At 41.1% G+C, this 21212-nt stretch overlaps 1 protein-coding gene across 11 annotated transcripts; it reads right to left on the bottom strand.

The window, feature by feature from the left end:
* Positions 1-549: 549 nt before the first annotated feature.
* LOC127004455 (retinoic acid receptor RXR-like) lies at positions 550-20516 on the bottom strand. Of its 11 annotated transcripts, none has more exons than XM_050872182.1 (10): positions 20358-20516; positions 17254-17409; positions 15552-15732; positions 14292-14534; positions 6963-6998; positions 5787-5913; positions 5537-5619; positions 4899-5040; positions 3974-4158; positions 550-3696 (listed from the first exon to the last, which is right to left on the bottom strand). In XM_050872182.1, exons 1-10 carry the CDS (start codon positions 20465-20467, stop codon positions 3610-3612), a joined length of 1350 nt encoding a protein of 449 aa, XP_050728139.1. In that variant the 5' UTR covers positions 20468-20516; the 3' UTR covers positions 550-3609. The 11 variants fall into 11 exon arrangements, with proteins under 11 accessions (XP_050728139.1, XP_050728146.1, XP_050728140.1 ...); XM_050872189.1 differs by having other exon boundaries at positions 14391-14534; positions 20358-20515; XM_050872183.1 differs by having other exon boundaries at positions 15567-15732; positions 20358-20515.
* Between the last annotated feature and the right edge of the window lie 696 nt (positions 20517-21212).

Below are 21212 nucleotides of genomic sequence, written 5' to 3'. Positions count from 1 at the left end.
GTGGTCGAGAGGTCAATTTCGGGAGGAGAGATGTCCTGATAACATTCTCCTCTTCACTTTTGTGCTCATATTATGACCAACATGTAATTATCTCATGAAGTGTTGTCCTTTTGTTCTCCTTTACTACTGCCTCATATATAATAGAATTGCTGCCACTTTCTAGTACAATTATCATCATCTCTTCACATTAGCCTATTAGATTTTTTTTACCCTTCACCTTGACCTCACAGCATGTCATAGCTTAACCGACTCCTTACTTTGCTCTTTCATGTTCCATTTAGGCTTTATTTCCTCTAACCTGCGATCTTCCACCACATTTCAGTTTTCCTGGCCACCAGCAGCTCCAATACTTGTGTAGCTACAATAGTCCTGCTCTCTCTCTCTCTCTCTCTCTCTCTCTCTCTCTCTCTCTCTCACATACTAACTGCAATTCTTTCCCAACACTGCTGAGGTCAGGTTTAATAGACTAACACGAGAAGGCTACATTACTACATTTTCACTGGTTGGGAAGTGTTCTTGTTCCTGCAGTCACCAGGTTCAGTAAAATAATTTGTTTCTATTTAATTTATTTCAACATGCCACTAAATGGGCCAACACTGGATTAAGGGAACACATTAAGATCACCACCATGTCAATACTTAAGTGTGGGTTTCAGCAGCACACAAGGTTTAATTTATTTTTACGCTGACAGTCTCAGCAATCAAATGATACAATTAATTGTCGGCTGTCTGCCAAGCAATGAACTGTTGCAGTACTAGGTATGTATGCTCTGACCAAGATCCACAAAAGTGCAAGTGTTAATTGTGATTATTTTCTTAGTCTCCAGCATTTGTAATGACACTTAAAATTACAGATATTAATGCTATGTACAAAACTGTCATTCCACTTTGAAGATGATCATTAATAACAAAAATAGTCTTGCAACACCTAAGATCTTGACTCAATAACATTCATGAAAACTTGAGCACTGGGCAAATTTATCTAAAAACCAAATGTAATGATTACAAAAGTGAAAAATCCCTAAGTATGACTAATTTCTATAAACTGTTCTACATAATCCTATCACCACAGAAGAGAATAAGTAAGATACATTGCCATAAGCACAATCATATCTTTCTGAGGAACAAGAAGGTTCTAGGCAACAACAACTGTATGTAATGTAAGAGTTGGTTTCACATCAACCCAACTTTCATATTATGATGCTGGCTTCCAAGGTTACAATATACATTCTTTCCCTAATAGCAACACCGGGTATGTAAACTGCCATATTTCATTGTGAATACAAATATTTGCAAAGATTGCATGTATTGCATATATAAATTTATTTTTTCCAGCAAAGTAAACTTAAAGATACAAGGGTATTACTAAATGCTGTTTTAACAAGTGATTTTGTAAGGGTTCAATATTTTATCACCTGAGCAATGCTTGCTATAGAGGGTCAGCACTATTACAGACTCCTGTGGCCAGCCTCCCTGTCAGCCACAGGGTCGCCAGCCAAGGTCACAACCGGGATAGTGTGTGGGAAAGTTACTGGGAAGGTCCATACTTGCCAATTGAAGAGATCTTCCAATGTCAATAGTGTAAATTTCCCATCCCTGAAGGGGAATCTTGAAAAATGGAACATTTGCAATGTCATGTTCATAAGCAGAACACCACAAAAGTTCTCTTCACTAATTCCCCCATTAAGGAGAACAAATTTAACTATCAGCAGAGGAAGGTTCAGAATGACAACTATGCTGGGGACTTAAAAATATGCAAAAAAAAAAGTTATCACCACATTCAATTCCAAACAAGATCACTTTCCAGAGGTAAATGGTCTTGCACACAACATCACTTGTACTGTTCTACATGAACTGAATAATAAAAAATAAAAAAAACCTTTGCAGCCATAACAGAAAAAAAACAAATATATATGTATATATATACAGAGGATGGTTGAATATTAAAAAGTTTTGTGAAATGATGCGTTTGTTTTTAGTGACGATCAATTACTGTAATTTCTTAAAAAATTAATGTGTTCAAATATTTATGCATTTCTTTAAACACGATAAAATTTGTTATAGTTCTAAAGGTATTTAGCTACCACAGAATATTAAATATTCAGTTTAGAATAACATATGACTTAGATCAATGATAACAGCTGAGAAAGAACAGTTTTAGAAATTTTTTATCGTGTCACTCAATCAATCTGGCGGCCGTGTGTCTGGCCGCCGCCGCCGCCGGGTCATTACACACTAATGGAGCCTTAAACGCTTAGCAATGTGGTCAAAATGAATATGACATGAATATTTATGTACAAAATTACACTGGGATGAAGCTTGTGCTAAAGCATGACAGAATAACCAACAAGACTTGTTTGTTTGACATTTTCACAAACATTTATAAACACTCATCAAAAGTTCATCGGTCAAAACACCTTCTGGGGTGAAACATGCAACACTTTCTACTAGTTAAAGACTCCTGTTGTATTGCAGGATCAATCTCATTTGGTTTCTTAAAACTTAACATTTCCAAATTCGTGTAACCTTTCCTAGTTGACGCAATGCTTCCTAGTTCCGTCACAGCACTGGGCTGGGCCACTAATGTCCACTGTGCATTGTCCTTCTCTTATGAATGAAGCGCTGGTATTACTGGGATTGCAACAATGGTTGCTGCAGTGAATCAAGGACACATAACACTTAATTATGCTAAGGCTACTGCTAGATCTTTGTCTAATTGGACTTTCATCATCAAAAAAATCTTTAAAATAATATCAATGAGGCTCCTTCCTACAAAACACCACCAGCATGCCACCACATGAAGCAGTGTCTTCCTCTCAGTGACCTGCCGTGGCCAGAAGACCCCCAGCACGCCACACACTCCTGGAAACCTAATGTTAGCAAGGAAACGTCTGCTATTAATTTGTACTGTTTGTCTTGCTTTACACAGTGTCATGTGGAGGATTGTCTTACTACACTAACTAAACAGTCCTGCAGGGCTCCAACAAAAAGCTGTTATTGTCTGTGGCTGGATGTGTTAATATATCCTTTTTTGTAGATAACATTCTCAGTATATATTTATTACATAACATAAAACTATAAAATGAAATATTAGTAAAAACTTCATTGCTTTTCCAGAAGGATATTAACTCTCAAGATAATACTTATTTAACACTCACAGCAGAAAATATATATCATATACATATATAAGTAAAGTAAATGAAACTTTTCCAGTCTCTGCAGTGCTAACAGAATCCTGCCTCTGCATTATTATGCTGTACCTCTCTGGTGTATTCTGCAGCCTAGGAAAGGAGTTCCTAGACCCACACTCTGCTTCCTTTTACAATGCCTCAGCTTCAACAACACTTACAACCATCTGCCACAAACTTTTAATTCTGACACTTTCCTCCTGACAGCTCCAGCGTGCTGGGATGACATTCTTGAAAGGCAACACTCCACATCAACCCTGGCAACATTCAACATCATTCCAACATTCTGATCACAATGAGGACAGACATCTGAGAGCATTCCATTGGGACTCCCTAACAGTGACAATTCATTTTTTTGCAAGCAGTATTAGGGGACTGAATGCCAGCTGCTAGTCCCACTGGGCAGCCCATGACAGGTTGGCCTAGCTGGTGGGGGGAGTGGTGCTTGAACTTGGGTTGTCTACAAGCATCTTCATCAAGTAGCTCTCCAGGGGAGTGTCTCCAATCAGCTGCAACAAAAGTAAAGGGTTAAATATTTTATATGGGCTCAGAATGCTTTGTTTGTTTTGACATATTTTGATTTTTTCCTCTGATAGACTTAAGATATATGAATACTGTATTTTCAAGAATATTACTTTGTACTTTCATGGTACATTACTATTACTTTGTACTTTCATGTTGATGAAAAGTTTGCATAATTTCCAGAAAATGTGGTAATCCTATTTAAAAATTACCCCAAAAGGTAATTCTTATAATTGGAAGGGCAGAGTTTTAGTGTCATCTTACCTTAAACAGGAAGAGGTACTCAAGACACTTGAGGCCAATGGACCTGAGTGCAGGGAGTCGCAGGAGCAGCTTGGCGAAGCGTCCGGGCTCGTCAGGGTAGGTGGTGCGTGTGTACTCCTCCAGGGCAGCGTACACCTTCTCTCGCAAGATTTCCACGTCATTGCAGCAGTTTAGTCCTTTGGCATCTGTTTAGATAGGTAAGTAAATAAGGAACTTTTAAAAATACTCAGTTAACATAAATTCAATGCATGTCTATTCAAATTTTCTGATATATCTTCTGAAGAAGCAAAATTAATCTCGTTCCAAAATACTCCAAGGTTGGTCCCTGTCATATGTTTTGTTAATGGCTGATAATACAATTATGTTTTCATTTTTTGTACCTAAGCAAACCTGCCTGCCTAAACCAACTAACCTAGAGATAGTAAATTATTGCTGGTAATTTAGTAACCTAGCCTCACCAGTTGTGGCTTGACTTGTCAGCTAGCACAAATGTAGTCAACACAAATATGGTGACCACTCGCCTGTAAGCATCTGTTAATATTCTGCTTGATTCTACCTCCTTTATCAATAACAATAGTTATATTCACACATTATGTTTTCCACTTCCTCTGGATGCCATAATTTACCCTTTTATTAGCTACATATCCAAGAAATAATAAATGCATGAACTTAAATCGCTTGCCAAAACCGAAGCTACTGTAGGACCAAGATATTGTTACTGTCACAGACCAATCGAAACAATAGTCTGGAACTGGAACAGATCAACATTAAGGCCTATGGACTTTGTTGGTTCCAATAACTGTCAATACCGAGTTTACTATGATAAAGTGAAAAATTTACAGCATGGGACTGGCTCCTAAGTTTTGTCTACTATACAAGTAATCATGTGATTAGTTTGCAGCAGGGGACAGGACTGGCTGCCCACCTGGGTTGAATAGGACGATGGAGCGGAGGCAGCCCAGCTCCGTCTTGTCAATCTTCATCTCCTTCATCTTGGCCACCAGCTCAGAGAGGACACGATCAAATATGGGGCCCACCCCAGCCTGGTGAGCACTACTTCTGTGGATCTGAGGAGGGAAAACATTTAGAAGCATTAATTGTTGAGTTTTCTAATTCTAAGAACTACTGTTATGCTGTTAGATGTCTCTCTCTATGCGCCTCTCCTAAACTTTCAAAACTGTGCTCTTGCTACAGCTATTCTATTTCCACAAGGGTTCCAGTCATAGATTGTGTGAGGGAGCTAGTTATTACAGTCATTAATAAATAAACAATCCCCAGTCATGTGTGACCATCCCCATTCTCATAACAAGCACAATTAATTTCTACAATATCTATGAGACAACAATATGTTCCTCAATGACCCTCCATAATGAGTTCTCCCAGAGGTCACCAGTGGTCTCAAAGATCCTTAATGATGTGTCCCCAGTAATGTCCTCTCAAGTGTCCCTGGTAATGTGACCTCTCATAAGCCCCCAGTAATGTCCCCAGCAAGATGTGAAGTTCACAAGACTGCCCTGTACATCCCCTCAAGACTCCAGTAATGCGTGTTGCACCCAGACTCACCACGAGCCCAGTGGCCAGCACAATGCCGTCCTCAACACCCATGCTGCGGTGGGAGAAGGAGGCGATGAGCAGCTCGTTCCAGCCTGCAGAGAATAACACCAAAAAAGGACATTAGGTAAATTCCACTTCTCCCATTTTCTAACATATTTTCTTCCTCTCTAATTTGGGTAGGTCAATAGGTGCTAGTGTAGTGTATGTTGGGAGTAGGGTCAATAGGTGCAATGGGTGTAGAAGGTCAGCTGTGACTCACCAGCTTTGAGTAACACCACTTGGTCCTCTATGGGAAGGTCTGTGAAGTGAGGGATGTGCTTGGCCCACTCCACCAGCTGCACCAGGTGTCTGTCGGCTGCCTGGCAGATGTTGCTCACCACATCCTGCTGAAGAAAGAGCAACAAGTTCTTTCCACTGCTATGGGTTTGGCTTGGGAACATTTTACCACTAGGCAACAAACTTTGTGCTGATTATATAACTATACACCACTTGATGAAAGTTTGTTTCATGTAGTGCCGTAATCGCATGCCCCTGTCAATCGATCAATTGTTCCAGGTAGCGCTGAGTGGGACAAACTTGTGTAAAAAAAAAATACAATGATATGAATAAGGGCGTTGGAATTATTGACATAAGTTTGTTCCACCTACATAACATTGCAGTGTCCCTTCCCTTCTTGTTGAACCTCTCAGACCCCTCAGTGCTCGTGTGGCTGCCCCTGGAAAAGTGATGGAAATTTTTTGCTGCATGCCCCCCCCCCCCAATGACTCCCCCTGCCCAGATAACTGTGGTCTTACATGTTCTTCTACCCATGACAGTGGCACGTGTAACGAAGCTCAAACACACATCTGCTTACAGTACATAGTTTCCTCACCAAACAGACCTGGATTAGACTCCTTTATTTTGCAGGCTGTTACACGAAGATTTGTCAATGAACACTCACTCTCTTCACCATGAAAGCAAAATGACTGCAGTTCTAGTGAGGGCTACCAGACCACTTCTCTGGGTTGGTGTGGCTCTGCAGCTTCCCCTCCTGTCAGAATTCTGAGTATCTTCTCACATGCAACCACTGACTCCAAGTTGGTCAGGTATTTCCTTGGTCTGGTTATCCCCAACCTTCAGAGCAATGATAGTTTAAATGGTCTCACCTGGTTTACTTACCTGGTTGTCCATCCGTTCTCTATAGCACGACAAGAAAATATAGCATAAAAAAGTTTGGGTGGGCCTTAAAAAAAATGCTGGCATGCCAGCCCATAAGTTGATAAATCATAGTGGTGTACTTGTGTTCAGTCTTGAAAATCATAAAGCCGATTAGATAAGTGAGTGTGTAGGGCAACTTTCAGATGTCAACCACCGGCTTTGCTTATAATGTGGGTAACACACACAGTTATATGGGGGATAAATTGTGGGGGTACACGAAGCAAATTATTTCAATTACCTTTTCTGGGGCAGCCACTTGAGCACTGAGCGTAGTCTGAAAGATTTGCCGGTAAGGCAAGGGATACTGTGACGTCATGTAGGTGAAAGAAACTCTGGTCAATACTCTTTTTTTTGTCATGTTTGTTCCACCCAGCGCTACATGGAACAAACTTGACAATTGTCAAGGGTTATATATATAATAGGGAAATTTGCTTTCTGCTTTGTAATGTCTACACTTTGGGAAAACATTTGTCACCTGCTATCCTAAACCTTTTTATCTTCTGGCACAGAAAAATTAGCTTTAAATACTTTTGATTTTTCCTCTCTAAGGCAAAGGGTATTCTTTGATTTCTGTTCATTGTCTCTACCATTCCTGTCCTCCTGCTCTCTAAACTATTCTACAGTTTTCTCCTGTTTTACAATGGATGGTCCTGTCACACCAAAGACCATGTCACACCATGAGACCATCCTGCTCTCATAGTCATTCTGTGATTTAATCTTTTCCTACCCTTTTATGATGGACTTTTGGGCTGTGGATGTATATAATCCATCCTTACACATCAATTACATATCCTAACCACTGTTACATATGAATTCAACTAAAAAATCCTTTTATTTATCCTTTAAATTTCTAAAAAAAATTATCTACTGAAAAAAATACTGGAGCTGTACTTAGACAAGATGACAAGATAACTACTCTGTCCAAATTATGTTGAGACTTTACTTTAAGCTGATGAAGGGATTCTATGGTCCACAAATACATGCAAGTTATGGTGCCCTCTGTTATTCTCTAATGAGCCTAAACCTCCCTCCTTGCAACTGGGGCACAATTAAAAGATTTAGTGTTGATGGGAAGATTTTTCAAGTGAAAGAATAGCTGTTTCCCTTATGCCTAAACAAATGTATCAGTAGACAGACAAACAGACAGACACTGGCTATCCATGCAGATAATGGTGTATTGTTGGAGACATCTTGTAGCTTTATGAAACTAGTTTGGGGATCTCTTGCAGAGAGACTTGTTATTAAGGCATTAGATACTGATTAGTGATTAAATAATATTTAAGAATACAGTGTCCCATACACATCTCATGAAAATGGTAGACTAAGGTAGAATTTTAGATCTATGGAATGGATGCATCTATGCAGAGAGAAAAAAATACAAGACAGTACCAATATTTCAACCAAGATTTCTCTTTCAGGGACAAAAGGCAGCGTGGGTCAATGTCAGGCGGGAGGCTTACAGCAGAAGCCATGCCTCCCCTTGCCATCAGGGGAGGTTGTACTGCATCTAACTGTAAACACTCAGCTGAGCTTCCTGTTTGCTGTAACTTTTCATGTGGCCAAGCGAGAAATGAGCCAAGACCTGCAATAACAGCCGGGGCACCAAGAAGGCATCACTAAATCCCCACATCAGCACACCCTCAGGTGACACCAACCACCAGCCCAGAGCCTTGCCATTCTCTATGCCCACCAGAGGGTTGACTTAAATGGGTGCTCAGAGGTAGCTGAGGTCTGTCCATCCCATCACATACATGATCTCCAGCAAGTCACTCTGAAGAAGTGTGAGGAGGAGATGTCTGCAGTGATTTTTTGTTCATGGTGGAGATCCACTGAGCCATGGCTGGCTGCTGTATGGCAGGTTACTAATGTTCCATCACATCGACACCCTGCACCCCAGTGGCCAGTAGAATCAATCAATCAATGGGAGCATGTGCTGGGGGGCAAGTTGCCTCACCCACCTTATAATGTCAAACCCAGCGATTCCCCTGGACAAGTCTCCAAACAGGCCCTCTTCCCATCCCAAGTACCTCATGACAGGATCTATTGACTTGCTCAAGCCACGAACTCTGTGGGGTCCCCTTGGCCTCCTCCACTTGGGGTTGACTCATACAGAAACAACCCAGGGAACAGGGTTGGCTTCTGCATAGTGTGCTACACACCAGTAAAGCTGAAGTTGTCATTGATAAACTATGCAAGTAATAGATGATGAATCAGTTTCATGGAGAAGTCGCCAGTTTAACACAGTCATTTCAGCGATATCCCATGATTCTGCGTATTACCAAAGGCATCACACATCTCACTGCCAGAGAGTAAGACAGGAAGCACAAGAAACTTGGAAGATTTGGATCTGGGTCCTTCTGCACAGATATCAACAATGCCATAACACCATGGACCAAGTCAATCCACTGTAAGACTTCTTGACGAGACCTGCTGTTCTTATGAACTACGCTATCAAGGTATGTAAATTTTTTATATCAAGGTCCTCACCACACACCAGGACAGACTGCACTATTAAGGCGGTGTCACAATGATCGTTTTCCTCCAACTGTTGGAGCTTGGAGCAACCATGGTTGCCTGTACACTCAACCGGGAGCGAGTTGTTGGCTATTCATATGGATGGAAAACTCTTGTGGGTATGAGCAACTGCACGGCTGTATGTAAACAAACGAATGACAGTAATAGCTCGGGAGTATATGAGTAGTGGGAGATGGCCTACCAAGAGAATCGTAAAGTGGATTGGCAGAGCTGCATTGTCTACAAGATAAGAGAACACCCTGTGCTGTGGGACCACACACATAAGCGCTTTCCAAAAAGAATTTAAGAAGAAGTGAACAGTCCATGTTTGCTGCTGCTCTTCCCTCATTCTGGCATATTGCTTGGATATGAGTGGGGCAACCATTTTCATTAATTCAAATACTTCTTTCTCACTCCCGATCTTCACAGCACAGTTCTCTGACGAAGTTTGGGTAAAAATTCCTGTCCTCCCGTCTTTGAATACATGATCGTACCCACAACTGCTTCTTACTTCCATTTAACAGCAGCAGAAGCCACAACAACCCTTACTTTTGGAAACCGTATGAAGATACAGGGTGACTGGTTTGTTTACATTGTGGACATGGGCAACTGACCTTAGTTGTGTGTGCCACACACCCAAAAAAGTTGAAGTTGCCGGTTGCGCCTACTGTGAACATGGTTGGAGGTAAAAGGCACAGTGTGACACCAGTTTTGGCAGAAATTTGCCATCCGGGAGGGTCCATGTCCCCTTACCCCCACGAATAATGGGGAACAATATTAAAGACATGTAGGGTGTACATACTTAGGTATAATGAAGCTGTCTTCATCATGTTTTATATAAGATAAAACTTTCATTAAGTAATGAATGCTTATTCTGAATGTAGGTATAAACAATATAGCAGAGGATATGTGATTATGTGGGTATAAACAGTATAGCAGAGGATATGTGATATAATCATTTTACAGGTCTGAGGTGACTTGAAAATCTTTAATATTGAAGATTCTTTCCTATATCATTCATTCATACTTGAAGAAAAAGCATTTACTTAATGAGGGTTTTGTCTTATAACCTGATGATAACTGCTTCATGGGAGAGGGAATCCACTGCACAGTTTTCTTGCCTGCCAGATATTTGGTTTCCAGCCTCTGCCTCCAGCCTCTAAACCCACAAAAAACAGAGAGTAATTTTACGCAAATTCTATTGAATAAAGCATTTCCGTCACCTGAAAGCAACATGTAATATCATAAGGAGCATCATTCATCAGCTATATGTACTATAAACTGTACTATAATTCATGTAAACTTCTTACAAATATGTAGTCATTACAATCTCACTTTAATGTTGGGTACTCAACAAAAGTCTCCACCTTTTTATTTTTCGACTTCAGATGCTTAAACATTTAATACCATAAATATTATTTACTAATGAATGTTTCTTTCTATAAAAATCAAGTAATATAAATGAAACAAGTAATACAAACAGATAACTATAAGCAGCTGTTCAGTTGATAACCATAAAGAAACTATAAGCAGCTGTTCAGTTGATAACCATAAAGAAACAGATGATAGAGTGGTAGGGTGGTGGCAGCAGGGTTCATGTACAAGGCATGACAAGTGTGCAAGTAGCCTGCTCTCATTGTTTTGAAAAGTAAGTAATTACTGCAAGTGTTGTACACACAGGAAATGATTAGAGAAAGCAGCCTCCCAGTTTGTGCCGTGTGTTTGGTGCATACACGTACGTTCCTCAAACTACCTTGCAGACATTTTTAAATTAAGCACCTGATGTTGAAAAAGAAAATGGAAGAGTCTTTATGGTGGGTACCTAACAGTAAAATGAGACTTTAATGGCTACATATATGTAAGAAATTTACATAAAATACGACACAATTATGGTACGTAGAGCTGATGAATGATGCTATTTATGATTTTTTATGCTGCCTTATGAATTTAAATATTGTCCTTTCCGTGAATAAAACCCACAGTTGCAGATAGGTTTGGTGGATGCTGACACTATCTTCAGAGATGAGAAACAGGAGAGGAAGTGAGGAAAGTCCGTAGAGATCTCATTTTATACAAAGACCAACGGGTAAACATGAGACGGCGGCGCCAGGAGGCGTAGGCAAACACCTATTTGACAAGTCACCTCCCTTCATTGCTGGATCCAACTTGAAAGTATACCTTTGGTTAAATTATTAATACATATTGCTTCAATAACACAATATTTTTTGTAATCATTATATCATAAAAAAATGTTATTTATGCAATGTGTATCAAGAAATGCAACAATTTTAATTTAAACAAAATTAGTACTCTCAAGTTAGATCCATTAATGAGGTCACTGGTGGAGAGGTCTCTTCCCAACCCTTTGATCCCTCATCTGTCCATCACAGCGTGGGGGAGGGCAGGTGACATAACTGTTGAATAAGGGTGCACCCACCCCTCCCTCTCATGTCTACCTGTTCATCTTTGTATAAAATAAGAGCTACACTGACTTTCCTCACTTCCTCTCCTGCTTCTTACCACTGAACATGGTGGCAGTGTCCACCCAAACTGCCTGGTATATGTACATCTTTCATCTGCAAGTGTGGGTTTTATTCACATTAAGAACGCTGTCACTGTGATTACCCCAGTCTATCGTCTTTTCCTTACGAAGTGCTGAATTGTCCGCGGGTGGACCGTGAAAGTTTGGAGTGGTGTCGCAAAAATTATTCTGCAGCCAACTTTGTGCAATTGGGGGAAAATCCGCATATGTGCGAATAGTGAGCCCACGAATACAGGGGAACGGGTGTATTATGGCAATCAATGACACGGCTCAGTCACCTATGGTCTGTTCTAACCAACTGTTCCTCTAGTACCTAACCAGCATTTGTAATGCTGCATCTGATTGGCTAACTTCCTCTTTTGACTCATGGAGGTGACAGTGACCAAGAGTACATGCTCTTGGTGTTACATGTCAGCATGTTGCACCAAGAGCATGTGTGAGTGACTGTCACTTCCAGAACGACCAGAAGAGCCAAGAGAGGAGGCCAGTCAATCGGGTGCAGTGTCACAAATGTTGTTTGGGCACCAAAGGAGCAGTTGGTTTAAACAGACTATACTATATCACTATAGTTCACTCTAGTGGTGGCAGTTTGAGTAACAATGATAGCTAGGAGCTTCACCAAGACTGTCACTTGTTGTGGCAAAACAAACTCAGTTTTGCCAAAGCAGCTGACTGAGTCTTAGCGAAGTTCCTAGCTACCAGTTACCAGATCCCACACAACCCCAGCAGTGGAATATTGGCCATGAGTCATCCGTCCACAGTTGTGCAATGTTTCTTTGATCAGTCAATGGAAAAAAAGGTTTCCTCATTCACTTGGAGGGAGATGAAAGATTATTCTGAAATACTTGTGTATGACAGTCTTCCTCACAGCACTGGGAAATGCTGGACAAAAGGCTCATGGCAGCAGCCGTGCCTCCCATGTCATCAGGCGAGGCTGTACTATTGTATCTAGAATGAAACACAAATGTTAGACGAGTGTTGGCTGTAACCTTTCACACTTGGCTATGTTTCAAATTACATTCTTATGAGAAAATTAGTGTTCACTACTATTCTCCTGTCATACAAGATTAAAATCCAAACAAATATTATTAACACTACATTGTTTACACTATACTGTGCATAATAATGTTGCATTATCACAAGAATTATGGACAGCATATCCAATATCGTACGACTTTCTTGTCCTGACAAACTGAGATTTATGAAAATCCCTGAAATTTCATCATAATACAGAGTTTAGGATTCTTAGGGTTTATATCCATGATATGCAACATTATTATGCAGAGTTAACTTTAAACCAAATTTATTTGGTTGATCTTTGTTTTGTATGACAACAGAATTATTAAACTGATAAATGATTTTCTAAATTAAAATATAAGTTAAAACACAGCCAATACCTCTCGTCCCTGAAAGCAGAAAAGAAATGGAAATGTTGGGAATATTTGGCCTTTTTTCCCTTTACATGAGTACCTCCATTGGCAATGGCACACCAGAGCCATGAATGTGTACAGGGGTGAGATGAGGCCCACAGGAAGGGTCAAAATAACTTGGCTACTGTAAAAGCACAGGAAAAATATACCTCCTTGTAATAATTTTCATCTACTCTAATGAGTACTTGGGGTAACTTGCATCACTCTGCTACTAAGGGTGACTTACCTAAAACTTCAGTTGTTACAAAAAACTGGGTAGCAGGAAGACTTCCAAAGATAACAAAATGATACTTCTCTTTCAAATTTTATGAGTGAGGTGAAAAAGAGGTCTGAGGCTGATGTGAGAATATAGCAAGAAGTTATGAAGTACATGCAGGAAGAACTTAGGTTCTGCTTTATAATGTCTGGCCTCTGGGTTAAATAAGAGTATGGGGAAGAGAAACTTAACTTGCATGGATAAGGATTAAAATGTGTAGATGTGTGATAAACTCAATATGCTGTTAGAATATGGGAGAAACAAGCTGAGGATGAAAGAACAAAACGAATATTTACAGAAGAAAGGATTAGCAGTACCAATGCAGGGAAAAATGAAGAGAGCCACAGAAGGTAGAGGGTATTATTATAAGCACAGAGTAGGCACTGGACATAATAGTAATCAATGTCAAAGAAGACAGCTTTCCAAGGCTTGAGAAGGATGCAACTGACTCAACCAATTAACTTTCTTTTAAGCTAAAGTACTCTTGCTAAATACAACAGCAACAAAGGCAATGAAAGTTTATATAAATTTGATTTTTGAGATTCAGAGTTTAATGTTATCCTCGGAACATTATATTTAGGTGCTGAAACCAAGCAGAGTAGTCAAAGGTTTTAGTAATTTACCACCAACCTTTTGGATAAGTAAATTTACCACCAAGTACTATGCAATTTAGAGGTTTTTGTAGCCAGGATATCACAAGAAAGATGAAAGAAAATAAGGAAATACGTTGCACTACATCCAGCACCTACCCACTCAGAGGAAGGCAGCAGCAGCAGCATGAACAATAATGACCCAAACTCAGTACAGGTCAGTCGGTTGTCTTACCAGAGGGTTAGCACAGGGTACTTCACTGACAGGATGAAAAGGTAAAGTAAAGCTACACTTTTCACTATCAGGAGGTGCGAGTGGAACCTGAAGCCTCACCCCTTGGTCCAGCGGCTGCTCATCTATGGGTTCCACAGTGAGCTCAGCCTCCCGTATGCTGGCGATCGGCATGTCTGAGATGGCACCGCAGGATGACTCTGTGTCCCCATCACCCTTGTCGCCCTTTGTCCGCTGGCGCTCCTCCTGGAATGTGGCGGAGCAGGGATGAAAAGAGTGCCATGCAAGACGTCTCCACCAAACAATGACAACAACAACTGATACAGACAAATCCTATCACAGCCAAAGATCCTGTTGCCAAGAGGAAGCAGTTTTTGCTGGCTGATGTCTTGCTTCAAGGTTCAGAGTAAAGTTTGATTTTAACACTCGTTCTAATTATGGTTTGTTTTTCATCTGATAACTTGAGTGTCTGTTGATTGATTAATTGATTAATTGGACTAGAATCATGGTGCCGCAACTGCACGTGTCATATGGCGCCGAACCTGAGTGTAAGTTAATTTTCAGTCATAAAAGTGTTTCCATTCTAATTCAGAACTTAGTAACAGCAGTAAACAGTTCATTCATGGGCAGATGACTATTTTATCAGCTGGTAAGAATGAGAGTTGACTGCTTCGACTTCTCTCACTGCTCTTCATAGTATGGCAGATAGAAGCAGTGGCAGGACTTGACTGTGTAGGTCTTTATAATATAGTACATGGAGAGTTACTACTTGTGGGTAAAATATATATTCAGATAATCCATTTCCTTCTATTTCCTTCACGTAAATATAATCAAAATTATGTATTTCATCCTCATTATATTAATGTGTGGCAGTGAGTCATGAGTGACGTGACTCCCCATGTACCATGTGTGGGTGGGGGGTACAGTGTGGGTGGGGTGGGTGGGTGGGTAAGTATACACATCATGCACCATCATCTGGGGTGATGGGACAGGCTGAAACAGTTGTTGTACTATACTATAGTAGGCTACAACATTTTTTTTTGTCTGAAACATTGTAATGAAAACATAATATGGACCAAACATGTATGTGGATAATATCAAAGCACAGATCAACATTTTCCGGAACACCATGATCAGTGACCAAAGCAAAACTCCCTGAAACGCATAAATGACCCGAGCCTGTCACCGTCACCCCAGCAGATGCCAAGCAACAGACAAAGGTACAGACGGATGCCTGCCCACAACAAGCACAGGGAAGCCCACCTCTACAGCCCCTACCTGGACCGCTTCTCTCTTCATCCCCATGGTCAAGCATTTTTGGTAGCGGCAGTATTGGCAACGGTTCCTCTGGCGCTTGTCGATGGTGCATGACCGCTCCTCACGGCACGCGTACGTCAGGTCCTTGCGCACCGTCCGCTTGAAGAACCCCTTGCACCCCTCACAGCTGCCGATGGGTTAAGGATTACTAACGAAACAATGCAAAGACGGACCACAATGCTTAAAGGTAAACATGCTGAAGGGACACTTTCATTATCACTAACAAACCACCTGCTGCAGACACGCCACAGTGGTTGGGGGTGTACAAGCCGTAGAAAAGTTTTAGCTCACAGACAAAACACTTAATGCAAAAACACACTATGATGCTTAAGCAGTACAAAGGCTTCAAACAGAACACCACTCACGGCTCCAGGGATTGGTTTGGGTCATTAACAAACACCTCGCTAGAAACCATCACATCAACAGGACTTAAATGCATCTCCTCTGTCCTCAGAAGAAGTGAGTTGCAGACATTTATCATTGATGGGACTCAGATTGTTCCCTTTTAGAACAAGAATAACACTGATCACGATGCTTCAAGTTGTACAGAGACATTAAAGGAATTGCAGATAAGATAAATTTCCAATCACTAGAAGAAGCGAGTTGCAGACATTTGTTATTGATGGGCCTTAGACTGTCCCCTTTTAGAACAAGAATAACACTGATCACAATGCTTAAAGTTGTACAGGGACATTAAAGGAGTTGCAGATAAGAGAAACTTCCAATCATTAGAAGAAGCGAGTTGCAAACATTTGTTATTGATGGGCCTTAGACTGTCCCCTTTTAGAACAAGAATAACACTGATCACAATGCTTCAAGTTGTACAGAGACATTAAAGGAATTGCAGATAAGAGAAACTTCCAATCACTATGTACACAGACACACACACACATACGAGGCGTCCGGACAGAGCATTTTTTTTCTAGTTTGCACTGGGAAAGGCAAGCTACACATCCCAGGAAGAACGAGGAACAAGCGGCAGTGGATAAGTGCCCTTGTATTTGGTGTGCCGAGGGAAACAGGTATACGTAAGTCATTATATCTTTGCGCCACCACTCACTCAATACAGACAGACTTCCACTCACTCCCTCGCACAATGACTCAACTATTGGAAGGCTGCTGACAGAACAATAATCGCGCTGAAGTGGCATGACTGTTCTGCGTGTCAAAGCTGTACTGGTCACCTTGAGTTTGATGAGTTGGGTTAAATATTTTGCATTTTGTATACTGCCCCATTTGGTATTTAGGAAAGACAGAGACAAGTAGTAGTAGTAGTAGTAGTAGTAAAACATGCCTGAAGGTTTAGAAGTAGCAATAGCAGCAGTAGTAATAATAGATGTGGGAGACGTAGTAGTAGTAGTAGTAATAATTATAAGTAGTAATAACAGTAGTAGTAAATAAATGCTTGAAAGTAATAGCAGTAAAGTAAATTAATGCCTGAAAGTTTAGTAGTAGAGATGGTAGTAGTAATAATAACAAATAGAAGTAGTAGTAGTAACATAAGTAGTAATAGCAGTAGTAGTAAATTAGTGCTTAAAAGTAGTAACAAAAGTAGTAAATTAATGTATAGTAGAAATCGTGCTAGTAGTAGTAGTAGTAGTAATAGCAGTTGTATCAGCATCATCAGCAGCACATGATCAGCACTCACCTGTAGACACCATAGTGCTTGCCTGAGGCGCGGTCACCACAGATGGAACAGAGGTGCTTGGAGCCAGACAGCGGGTGGGTCGGCGGGTACTGGCTGGGGGAGGTGCTGAGGCCGGTGGTGTTGCTGGAGCCAATGGTGAAGGGCGGTGTGGACATGCTGCAGAGGAGGAAAGAACACTGTCAATGCCCGTCTGTGTCTTGACCCTCTGTCTAAAGCAAGAGTTATGCTTTGATACGTGTTGCTGCCTTAGCTCAAAAATGGGTGTCATCAATCCTGTTTGACTCGTATGCAGCAGCCTTCCATGGTTCACCCTGACACTGCTGCTTCACACTTAGCAAATCATTAGATAAAAAAAAGGCCACATACCCAATAGTCATCATTTTCTTATTTTCTTAACATTTAACTCTCATCACCAGAACGGCCACCTTTCTAGTGCAAGAGTAAACCCCACTGTCTTCGCTCCTTTTAACACTCGTCTAGCTCATGTCTCTCTCTAATGCAAGGGTTTACTGCAACATCCTCACTTTATATTTTCTAACATTGTCAATCATCATTTCTGAAACCTGAGTTGAGATATACACGACTATATACAGTACCTGCCTTTCACTGTCTATAATCCCCGTACAAAAGTTAATTAGGCACAACCGTCACTCTCTGGTCACTAAATCTTGTCTGCTATGTGTGTCACTTATGTTCTCTAAAAATATTCTGCCTTCCACTGCTTAAAATAACAATCTCTCCACTTCACTCCTTTCTTAGGCATATCCAGGAATAGTCGAGTTTCCATTCTTAGTCTCCCCACTACCAAGATTAATTTATTACTCATTCTTATGCTCCTAATCCTTATCCTCCTTATCCTCTTCCATTATTATAAGTCGTCTCATATATCTTGACTCCATCTCTTTTATCGGGACATTCAGGAATAGTACCCATTATGTTGTCCTCGTACATGATCGGTGAACTTTGAGAACTAAACTGACCTTGGCCTTTTGGAAGTGTACGTTTTTCTGTAGACAAGCCTTTGGTGAACTATTTTTTCCTATTGCTGTGCCTCTGTTCTTTGTATTAGAATAGGAAAAAAAGTGAAGTATAGGTACAAAGGAAGTGTTGGATTGCTGTAATGGCCAGGTGGTTAACATTATGTGTCCTGTGTATGAGAGAGAGAGAGAGAGAGAGAGAGAGAGAGAGAGAGAGAGAGAGAGAGAGAGAGAGACACAGACACAGACACAGACACAGACAGAGACAGAAACAGAGAGAATGATTGACTGACTAGCTGACTTTCAATACCATAGCAAATAAGACTGGCAAGCACCTGTGAAAATGCTGCGTAAGTGTGAGTGAGGGAGGGAGAGAGAGAGAGAGGGAGGGAAAGAGTGAGTGAGTGAGTGAAGGCAAACAGCCACCATGATGAAGTAAGGCCGTTCAAGTTGCTGGTGAGACAATGCTGTTATTACGCCCCGAGGAAATGTTCTAACAATGGAATAAGACTCGTTATGTTTTAAGGTGACGGCGAGACATCACACTCAACTGATCTGTTTTTCCCCTTATATTTCTTCTTTTATAACTTTTTTTTCCTTTTCCTTACATTTTTTTCATCTTTTCGAGCTAACTTTTTCTGCTCAATTGCGGTTTATTTTCTTTCCTTTGCATTTCTTTTCATAACTTCTTTTTTTTACTCAACCTCCATAATCTTTTTCTTGCATTTTTTTCATCTCTTCAAGTTAACTTTTTCTGCTCAATTGTGGTTTATTTTCTTTCCTTTGCATTTCTTTTTAACTTCTTTTTTTTACTCAACCTCCATAATCTTTTTCTTGCATTTTTTTTCATCTCTTCAAGTTAACTTTTTCTGCTCAATTGTGGTTTATTTTCTTTCCTTTGCATTTCTTTTTAACTTCTTTTTTTTACTCAACCTCCATAATCTTTTTCTTGCATTTTTTTCATCTCTTCAAGTTAACTTTTTCTGCTCAATTGTGGTTTATTTTCTTTCCCTTGCATTTCTTCTTTTATAACTTACTTTTTTTTCCTACTCAACTGTTCCATAATATTTTCCTTGCAGTTTTTCTTTTTCTAACTAACATTCATTACTGTTCTCAATTACCTTCCCTTGTAATTTCGCTTTATAACTTTTTTCTTCAACTGTTTTTCCTGTATTTCTTTTCCTTCCATTTCTTCTTTCCTAACTTAATTTCTCTTCTACATAACTGTTCTCATTTGCCTTCCCTTGTATTTCTTTTTTAACTACATTTTTTTTTCTATATTCATGTGCTCCATCATCCTCTTTTCCTTTCATTTCTTCTTAATAACTAACTTTCTTCACTCGCCTGTTCTCCATTTCATTCAGTTTTATTCTTTTCTTACAAACTTCTACTCGACTGTGCTCATTAACTAATCTTTTCCTTGCCTTTCTTCTTCTTTAATTAACGTTCTCTAAACAACTTTTCTTCATTCTATTCCATTTTCTTACAACTTATTTTTTTCTACTCGAGGGCTCATTAATCTTTTCCTTGCATTTCTTCTTTTTAACTAACTTTTCTATTCAACTGTGTTCTTCTATTTTCTTTTCCTTGTGTTTTTTTTCTAACTAACGATGCAATCAATACTTGTTATGCCGTTTTAAATTGACGCAACCGAACGCAACTGTTTCCCATTTTCTTTCCCTTGTATTTATTCTATCTCTGTCTTCCCTATCTTATTTCCTGTATTTCTGAACTACTATACCTTATTTTCTGAACTTTTGACTATCTATCTATGTCCTGGGATAATGTGACGGAGATGAGCACCGAGGCCACGCGGAGCAATGACGTTTGCATCAACCTTTCGCTCTCTTTTTAAAATTTTCCTTCCATACGAGGTTGACAGACATTTATTCTCCCAAGTCGATGAACATTTACATAACATCTGAAAGGACACCCAGACACCCACCCATAGTCACAGCCATATCTACACCCAGACACCCACACCCACACCCTCACAAGGCCCTAGCAGTACCCAGAGAGCAACTAACGAGCTCCGACTACTCTCACCGGGAGGGTTTACTATTCTATATACTTGCTGGCGAAATCACGAGTCCAGCACATGAGCAGACCCTGGAGAATTGCACACACCTGGGGGAGGCGGGTCCACCGTTGGCCGTGAAGCTGGGGGCGGGGGAGAGCAGCGACACCGTGTCCGGCGCCACGCTCAGGGGCGACTGGCGGTCCAGGGAGCCGGACATCCCGATATCCAGGCCTGGCGAAGGGAGAGACAGGGGCGTGAGCGCTTGGACAGTGACACGGGGCATAAGGGAGAGACAGGAAGGGGCGTGAGTGTGTGGACAGTGACACGGGGCATAAGGGAGAGACAGGAAGGGGCGTGAGTGCGTGGACAGTGACACGGAGCATAAGGGAGAGACAGGAAGGGGCGTGAGTGCTTGGACAGTGACACGGGGCATAAGGGAGAGACAGGAAGGGGCGTGAGTGCGTGGACTGTGACACCGGGCATAAAGGAGAGACAGGAAGGGGGTGCGTGGACAGTGACACGGGATAACATAAGGGAGAGACAGGAAGGGGCGTGAGTGCGTGGACAGTGACACGGGGCATAAGGGAGAAACAGGAAGGGGAGTGAGTGAGTGGATAGTGACGGAAGCTTGAGGAGGGGAGAGACATGGGAAAGACGTGAGTTGACAGGGAGTGGGGCATCAGGGAAAGACAGGGGCGTAAGTAGACAGCGACATTTGCTTGGGGAAGGGAGAGAAAGGGAGGGGCGTGAGTGCGTGGAGTGACGGTGGAAGGGGGAAGGAGAGACAAAGAAGGGCGTAAGTGGACAGCGACATTTGCTTGGGGAAGGGAGAGACAGGGAGGGGCGTGAGTGCGTGGAGTGACGGTGGAAGGGGGAAGGAGAGACAAAGAGGGGCGTAAGTGGACAGCGACATTTGCTTGGGGAAGGGAGAGAAAGGGAGGGGCGTGAGTGAGTGGACAGTG

Source organism: Eriocheir sinensis, chromosome 28 (genome assembly GCF_024679095.1).
Source record: "Eriocheir sinensis breed Jianghai 21 chromosome 28, ASM2467909v1, whole genome shotgun sequence".
NCBI lineage: Eukaryota > Metazoa > Arthropoda > Malacostraca > Decapoda > Varunidae > Eriocheir > Eriocheir sinensis.
The sequence above is the reverse complement of the archived record's forward strand: the minus strand, read 5'-3'. Positions and strand labels throughout refer to the sequence as shown.

Bases quoted from the DNA above. Each gene is read 5' to 3' on its own strand.
- LOC127004455 (XM_050872182.1), bottom strand. From the start codon at position 20,467: ATGTCCGGCTCCCTGGACCGCCAGTCGCCCCTGAGCGTGGCGCCGGAC. The intron at 5,914-6,962 runs GTAATTGAAATA...CTCTTTCTTCAG, and splicing joins AAGTGGCTGCCCCAGAAAAG to CAGGATGTGGTGAGCAACAT. The intron at 5,041-5,536 runs GTGAGTCTGGGT...TTCCCTCCTCAG, and splicing joins TGCTGGCCACTGGGCTCGTG to ATCCACAGAAGTAGTGCTCA.